We start from the raw sequence: 8,064 nt of genomic DNA on the forward strand, positions 1-8,064 counted from the left end.
ACAAGGCCAAATAAGCTTTCATTTTAGAAAGGTCAAATAAGTTTGCATTTCAGAATATACAGAAACAATCTATTGGCGGACCCTTCTTCAAAGCTTACACATGTATTTCAGATCCCTATGATCATATGAAACATAGCAACAGTCCATGAGAAATTAGGGTCCCACGCCAGATAGCTGTTCGGAACATAGACAAATCTTGGTGGTCATTATATTCACATGACAAGGAAAACAGAACACAGAACAGAATGACATTGGAAGAAAAGGTCGAATGCGGGCTCCTGTTTGTTTTCAACATACGAGAACTCTGAACTCTAGCACTTGAAGCCCCTGCAAACCATCAGCCAAAGGATGAGGATCAAAAAAGCGACGGCACCACCCACCATCAGCTTAAACCTCAGGTTCTGAAGCCACATCTTGCGCCTCAGCTCTCTGCCATGCCTATGGAAGTTGTCGGCCTGAAGCAAATTTAACAACAAATCCCTCAGTCAAAGTTGCTTGCACATCTTACTTAAATAGAATTTCAAACAGAGGATACAGGTAGCCAAGACTTGTTACATCCATACCTGGGACTGTAAGGTTTCTGTCTTGCCAACTAAAAGTTCAATCTTCTCGCCACGATCCAATATCTAAGCAATGCCCAGCAAAATCAAATTAAACTCCATAAAATGAAAGATAGGAAACACAAAAAGAGAAGAGTGTTGCTGAATTGACAAATTGAATAGCAACGATCCAATATCTAACAATGCCCAGCAAAATCAAATAAACTCCACAAAATGAAATATAGGAAACACAAAAAAGAAAAGAGTGATGTTGAATTGATGAATCCAATTAAATGATACGAAGCTTTGGCTAATTTGCGCTTTGTATTGCTTGCTTTTGCAAAGCAGTAACTGCATAGGGCACTAGAGTTGGATCTCTGTGTATCCATAGGAAGTAAGATATGCCCTAGGACATTGGAATTTACTTGCCATAATGGCAGAATAAAGACTTACCAAATAAAAGTTAAGCACACAGCAGATAAATACATAAAATCAATGGTTAAAGCAAATAATATATCAACAAAAGCGACTTGTCAGAGCAACAGCAATCGTATGTAATCCCTTGTAAGGAAATGGCACATCTTGAATCAAAATAAAGGACAAGATCCAAAAATTACTACTCCCTCCGATCCTAAAAAAGTGTCCAAGCTATAGTCTAATTATGTTTTGCTGCTAACCCCTTATAAATTAATCAATTTGATGACGAGCTGCCCACATGCACTGCACCATGCGTGTCCTCGCACACTACCGAGCCGCACATGCATATGGTCCCAGGTACGGATGCATGCAAGCTAGCTGGCGAAGGACTGCGGGTTGATTAGCTAAAATGATTTAGGGTGTGTTTGCAAAAACGTTCATCAGACATTTTTTTAGGATCGGAGGGAGTACTTCAAATTGTACTAAATCTCACTGCTAGATATCACGACCCACTTTAAAACTAATTATTCTGATGTGAAGGTGCATTAACTCTAGCACTGAGTAATATCAATAGTGTTACCTTAAGAAGACATTGTTTAGCTGTGTGTTACTTATTGAGAACCAAGCACTATCAAGAGAAGGCTTTACTATAAGATAACAAATTGTACAAATATGTGATAACCCCTATTTGATTTTCTATTTCACCTGAACCATACAAAGCAAATTCCAGTGTATATGTAGTATGATAGAATCAGAAACTTGAGAGAGCTGGGAGACCTTATTCAAAACATGCTTGCTTGTTTCTCAAAAGTAAAATGTATGCAACAGAACATCTCTCTAGAAAGAACAAGTTCAGTTAAATACATACCTTCTCAATGTTATCCATCATGATTCCTTTAACATCTGAAAGATGCGCTTTCACCTTGGAGATCTTGCTTATTTCCTCTGGATGATTAATACAATACTGCATATGGTCCTTGAGCCTTGGCCTGAACCCAGGAGAAAGAGAAAATAACAATAAGCACACTTCCATGGTAACAAAACACCAAAGTACAACCAAAGAACAGAGCAACACAACCCAGCAAGGAAAGAATCCATACCCGAATTCCCGGTCAAGATTGTAGGCAATGCTGAACCTGTCCTCAAACAGGAAGTCGTCCTCGTCCGCGTCATCAGCAAGCGGGTGCTCCTCGTCGATGCTGGACCCATAGCGCTGCATGAAGTCTTCCTTGATCCTCTCCAGGAACACAAACGGCACACTCCTTCCCACCGCCTCCTCCGCCACCACGAGAAACACTGCACGCATCGCATCATGGCGAGCACATCCGAAGTCAGCCCAGCAGGTTCACACCACATTGACACCGTCACAAGAAAGGCTAGCGGCCGCAGCGAGCAAAATTAAGAGGGGAATAGTGGGCGTACCGAAACCGCGGTCGACGAGGAAGTTGAAGGTGTGGCCATCGCAGGAGTAGGTGGACCTGGTGCTGTTGGGGGGCAGCTTCTGGAGGCACTGCACGGCGATGGTGCTGAAGTTGCCGGAGAAGGCCGTGTGCTCGGCCAGCACCACGGAGCCCTTGGCCACGAAGCTGTATATCAGCGTCTGCTTGTTGCTGCTGCCCCCGTTCATGGCTCCCTCGTCTTCTACCACCTCCGGAAATCACCCGACGACAAAAACCCTAATTCCCAACAGCGCTAAATAAATCAGCACGCTGACTGGAACGAATCGAAAAACCGTATGTCCGAAAACTAACCTAAATTGGTCTAGAAATTGATTCGAATACGAAGCACTAACGACAAAAGGTTAAATTATCGACACACGGGAATTCGGAATCGACTCAGCAACAGAACACGATTCAGGGACTCCAGCGCGCAATCTACAGTACTATCATCCGAAAATAAGCAGAGATAGGATCGATTTAATCGAATCGGATCGGATCTCGGGGCGGGGAGGGGTCAAACTCGAACAGGAGGCGGACAGGGGCGCGGAAGCTTGGAGGGATAGGGGACGAACCTTCTAGAAACGCAGGCTTCGTCGGGCAGGGTGGTGGTGGTGGTGGTGGTGGTGGTGGCCTCTGGCCTCTCTTCTTGTTTCTCCTCGCTGTTGCCGCTGTGAATTGTGAAATCGATCGGAGGTGGGCGACGGTTTCGGGTCTATTCCATGCCTTGTTGCGTTGCTTAGTTGCGAGTTAATGTCCGCAAGTTACCGTTCTGCCCTTTGAGGTGGAGTGGAAGACGGGCGCTGACAAGGACGTGAATAAGTACACAAATGGCAGTGAATAAGTACATTTTAAATTGGGACAACGAGTTGCAAAATTGTGTACTTATTTATAGTACTATGCCAAATTATAGTACAAGATTTATTTGGCATTGGATTTTTAGTTTTATGTGCTATGAATCTATGATACCATATAATTAATTTCATTGCCACATCAATATTTTTACATGTATGACAGTTACCTATGGTACCTTCACTATGGCTAGCCTAAAACCTTGCTCGCCGCTGACCCGATGTTGAGCTTCTCTCAATGCAACTCGTTGCCAACGCAATCAGTACTTCTCATGAATTGATAAGCATAGGATTCAACCTTATAAACATTTATATTTCCAAATAACAGAATTATAATTAATATTCAAACTACATAAACATGAAAAATGACAAATACTACGGAGTAGTAGCACTTGTCTGAGAACATCAAAAATAGTTTATCGAACATATGAACCGGAGCAAATATTGAGCACCATGAAGTCCCCACAAATGTTCGACATGACATCTATTTGTTGCTTGTGTGTTTACTTATTCTTGGTCCACCTATTTATAGCAATAAAAATAACTCCGGTAACAGAAATGGATCACATTGCTCATAGTCCTCCTTTGACAGCCCCTCGGTATACTCTTGCTTGCAATCAAGGTCCTCGTTTTCATTTTACTTCCTCTTGTTCATCTCTCGAGGCTCATTGTTCGTAAGAAGAGCAGCTAAAATGAAGTTGTCGTCATCGTCGGACTCCTCCTTTTCCTCCCACCATCGTTAAAGTTCGTCACCGGAGAACGAGGCCATCTTATACAAAATTCATGATCGGTGCATAAACATATTTAAAAGGCATACAAATGCATAATCAGTGTACCTAAATTTAGAACCAAAATGTGAAAGGGAAAGAAGCTCACCTCTGGTTGAGATGGCAGGCAGCGGCCTCGGCTTGGCAGTGGGAAGGTGGAGTAGGAGCTTGGTGACATCAGTACAGAGGCGGGACGAGACCGCGTGAGGGTGACAGCGAGCTAGAGACGAGACTCTATTTTTTTTTTTGAGAAACACAGTACAAACGCAGACGCTCACATACACGCGCATACACTCACCCCTATGAACGCACACACGCACACCCCTACCCCTATGAGCACCTCCGGAAGACTGAGCCGGCGGATTGGATTTTGAAATTGACGAAGTCACTCTATTATTAATTTAATGTCAGGCAGAAATGCCTTTAGTTTGAAAGCTAGAGAAGCTAAGAGCATCTCCACTCGATGGCGCTCCCCACGCTCAAATCCGGCGAAATTTTCCTCCGGATTGGAGGAAAATTTGACCTGGGGAGCGCCGAAGTTCCAGCCGTCCCCCCGGCAGGACACCCCCAACCTCGGCCGTTTGACATATTTCAAACAAATTCGACATAAAATTTAACAAGTTCGGCAAACAAGATTCAGAAAATTGCTAAAACAAATTCGGCGAAAATCAGTACAATGTTTAACAAGTGCTGAAACAAATGAAGCACACAATTTCACAAGTTTTGAAACAAATTAATAAAGACCGACTAGTTGGCGTCGGCGTTGGCGTCGGCGTTGCCTCGGAGCGTCCATATGTGCTCCACCAGATCATCTTGCAGCTGTTGATGCATTGTAGAGTCTCGAATCTCCTGGCGCATAGCAATGAAGGCGGCCCATGATGTCAGCACCTGGTGATTATGTTGTGCAAGAGGACCCTCTCTCTTATATGGTGCTTCTTGCTTAGCCAGAGGAACCGGATGTTTTCGATCATTTTCAATAATCATATTGTGTAAGCACACACAACAGTTCATCACCTCCCACATCTGATCTTTGGACCAAGTCATAGCGGGGAACCGGACGACAACAAATCTCTGCTGGAGGACACCAAATGCACGCTCGACGTCTTTTCGGCAAAGCTTCTTGTTTCTTGACAAACTCGGAATGTTTGGGGGTGCCGGGCCTCAAGATAGTCTTCACAAATGTTGCCCACTTTGGATAGATACCGTCTGCAAGGTAGTATCCTTTGTTGTAGTGCCGGCCATTGATCACATAGTTCACCGGGGGAGCATGACCCTCAACAAGCTTGGAAAAGACCGGGGAGCAGTTTAGGACGTTGATGTCATTGTTGGATCCAGGCAGAGCAAAGAAAGAGTGCCAAATCCAGAGATCATGGGTAGCCACTGCTTCAAGTACCACAGTGTAGCCTTTTTTGTGACCCTTGTACATTCCCTGCCACACAAACGGAGAGTTCTTCCATTTCCAATGCATAAGCTCGACGAACATCTGCTCCTCCTCTTCGTCCGAGTCCATGGCCGGCGAGGCAAATGGACGAACACCTGACGGGAGTGGTCGAGGCTAGCCGAGACGCGAACAATGAGGAGTAGGCCGTCATCGAAAAACAGGCAGGTGGAGGAGCAGGCAAATAGGCCGTCGTCGAAAGACGGCGGAATATAGGCAGGTGGGAAGGAGGGACGGCGGAATCTAGGCAACAAGCCGGTTGAAAGAGCAAAATCCATATCTCGTGTTTTGTGTGTTTGATGACAACACTTGAATGAATTTAACCGTGCGCAAAGATTGTCATTGATAGATTTGCAAGCGTACGGTGCCCTCGCTGAACACATTATGATCGGAGGACTGAAGCGTAGTTCTTAGGTTTTCTGGTTTTGCGTGTGTGTCGCGAGGTAACATGGTTGGAGAGGAAAAGAGGAAAAAACAGTTTCAGCCAAGGCGGTACTACCGGTACCAGAAGCGGTAGTACCGCTGCCCTACTGGTACCGCCCTGGAGTACCGCTCTGGAGATTTGCACTGAAAATGCCCCACAGAACAAGGTGCGGTACCTTTGCGGTACCTTGGGCGGTAGTACCGCCTCGGTACCGCTTAAGTACCGTAACTAAAGTTACGGCAGTACCGCTGTGGTACCGCTTCGGTACCGCTTGGTATCCAGTAAGCTCTGGAGGCCATTGCGGTACCTCGAGCGGTACCGCAAGCGGTAGTACCGCTATGTGTCCACGTGGACAAGTACTGTGGGGATTTCGAATCCAGAGCGGTAGTACCGCTTTTAGAAGCGGTAGTACCGCTTAGGCAGAAACTGCACATAACAGTTGGATTTGAGGAGGCCTATTTAAAGGGCCCTTCTTCCCCAGCTCGTTTTTAGCTCTTCTCTCTCTCTCTCTCCTCCATTGTTGCTGAGCTCAAACTGAGTGGATCTCCCCACCTACCCAACCAATCTTGCTCATACTTTGAGGAGTGGTGGACGAGACCCCGATCTATCGATCTACCAAGAGAGTTTTCACCGATTCGTGCTAGTCCTTAGTGGATATTGTTGGTAGGGTTCCTATGGTGGGATCTTGGAAGAAGTGCTCCTATGGAGGCTAGCTTGGAGTTGTGGTAGCCCCATAGGGTGTTGGGAGCCTCCTAGTGTTGTGGAGCTCGCCCCAACCTTGTGAAGGAATCACCGCCTCGACCGGTGCCTTAGTGGAGAAAAGGGAGCCCCTTTGTGGAGCTCTCTTGAGGAAGAAGGTGAGGCCTTCCTTCGTGGTGTGGCCGTCTAGTATCTTGTGTGAGACTAGCACCTCCTCAACGCAGACGTACTCCCTCTTGTGGGAGGAACTGCATTAAACAAATCCTCGCCCCGACTCCGGGCCCTCCGGTTGTCCCGTTCCTCATCTTTGTTATTTGTACTTGGTTCCTTTACTTGTTGCACTAGCCTAGGATCATACTAGGAACATCTCCACCACTAAAGCTATCACCTTTATCTTCCGCTTGCTAAAAACTGAAAAAGATTAAAAATTGTGTAGCGCCCATTCACCCCCCCCCTCTTGTTCGCTACGATCCGTTCAATTGGTATCAGAGCAAGGTTTTCTTGCTCGGGCTTTACCGCCTAAGAAATGTCCGAACAAGAGAAGGTTGTGAATGGGTCCCTTCCCGGTGAACAATTGGCGCCGTTGCCGGGGAGGTAAGGTAAAAGGTATTCACATCCTCCGACTACTAAGCTATTTCCTAGCACTGTTGCCGGTGTGTGAGTGCTCGAAGGTATCTCCTTTAGATTCTGCAATTTTATCTTTTTGTCTCTTGTTTTTATTTTCACTAGTTAGGCCTAATGGAAAACAACAAATTTAGTGAGCTTTTTAATCTTTTTCCTGAGTTAAGACATGAATTGTTTGATGCGAAAATTAAAAAACCTATGGAACCTTATTTGCATGCTAGTAGCAATGTTATTAGTATGAACGCAATTACTGCTAATGCTATGGAAAAGTCTAAGCTTGGGGAAGCTAGTTTTCATGATCTTTTTAGTTTCCCAGCTTTAGGGGAGAAAATTTGCTCTGATAATACTTTATCTCCCATATGCGATAACTCTAATGATGCTTGTGATATTTTAAATCCACCTACTCGAAAGTATTCCTTTCAAGATACCTATGAAAATTGTTAAACTTGCTATGAACAATTGCTATTTTGGAGATGGGACTTGTCCATCCTAGTGATCATTTACTCTTTATACATGAATTATGCGAGTTGTTCGAGAGTGCAGGTATTTCAAAGGACCAAGTTAAGAGGAAGCTATTCTCTATATCTCTGAAGGGCAGAGCTGCAGAATGGTATAAGATGCTGAAGAACGGTTGGGAGGAAATTGTACCTCTCTTTTATTCTAAATTTTATCCTCCTCATGAAGTGCATGTTGATAGGAATTACATTTATAACTTTTATCCTCGTGATGGAGAGAGTATTTCCCAAGCATGGGGGAGATTGAAGTCACTAATGCTCAAATGTCCCATTCATGAGCTCCCCCGTAATGTTATTACTAATAATTTTTATGCAAGGCTTTCAGGACACCACAAGGACTATCTAGATGCATGT

The 8,064-nt window shown here is 44.9% G+C and overlaps 1 protein-coding gene across 1 annotated transcript; it reads right to left on the reverse strand.

The window, feature by feature from the left end:
- Positions 1-290: 290 nt before the first annotated feature.
- LOC124683278 (vesicle-associated membrane protein 727-like) lies at positions 291-2,619 on the reverse strand. Its single transcript, XM_047217834.1, has 5 exons — positions 2,379-2,619; positions 2,057-2,252; positions 1,825-1,945; positions 564-626; positions 291-455 (listed from the first exon to the last, which is right to left on the reverse strand). Exons 1-5 carry the CDS (start codon positions 2,581-2,583, stop codon positions 312-314), a joined length of 729 nt encoding a protein of 242 aa, XP_047073790.1. The 5' UTR covers positions 2,584-2,619; the 3' UTR covers positions 291-311.
- Between the last annotated feature and the right edge of the window lie 5,445 nt (positions 2,620-8,064).

This window comes from Lolium rigidum, chromosome 1 (genome assembly GCF_022539505.1).
Source record: "Lolium rigidum isolate FL_2022 chromosome 1, APGP_CSIRO_Lrig_0.1, whole genome shotgun sequence".
Lineage (NCBI taxonomy): Eukaryota > Viridiplantae > Streptophyta > Magnoliopsida > Poales > Poaceae > Lolium > Lolium rigidum.

Excerpts from the sequence above, each read along its gene's own strand:
- LOC124683278 (XM_047217834.1), bottom strand. The coding sequence starts at position 2,583 with ATGAACGGGGGCAGCAGCAACAAGCAGACGCTGATATACAGCTTCGTG. Across the intron at positions 627-1,824 it reads TGATGGATAACATTGAGAAG|ATATTGGATCGTGGCGAGAA; the intron begins GTATGTATTTAA and ends GGCATTGCTTAG. Across the intron at positions 456-563 it reads CAGAAACCTTACAGTCCCAG|GCCGACAACTTCCATAGGCA; the intron begins GTATGGATGTAA and ends AATTTGCTTCAG.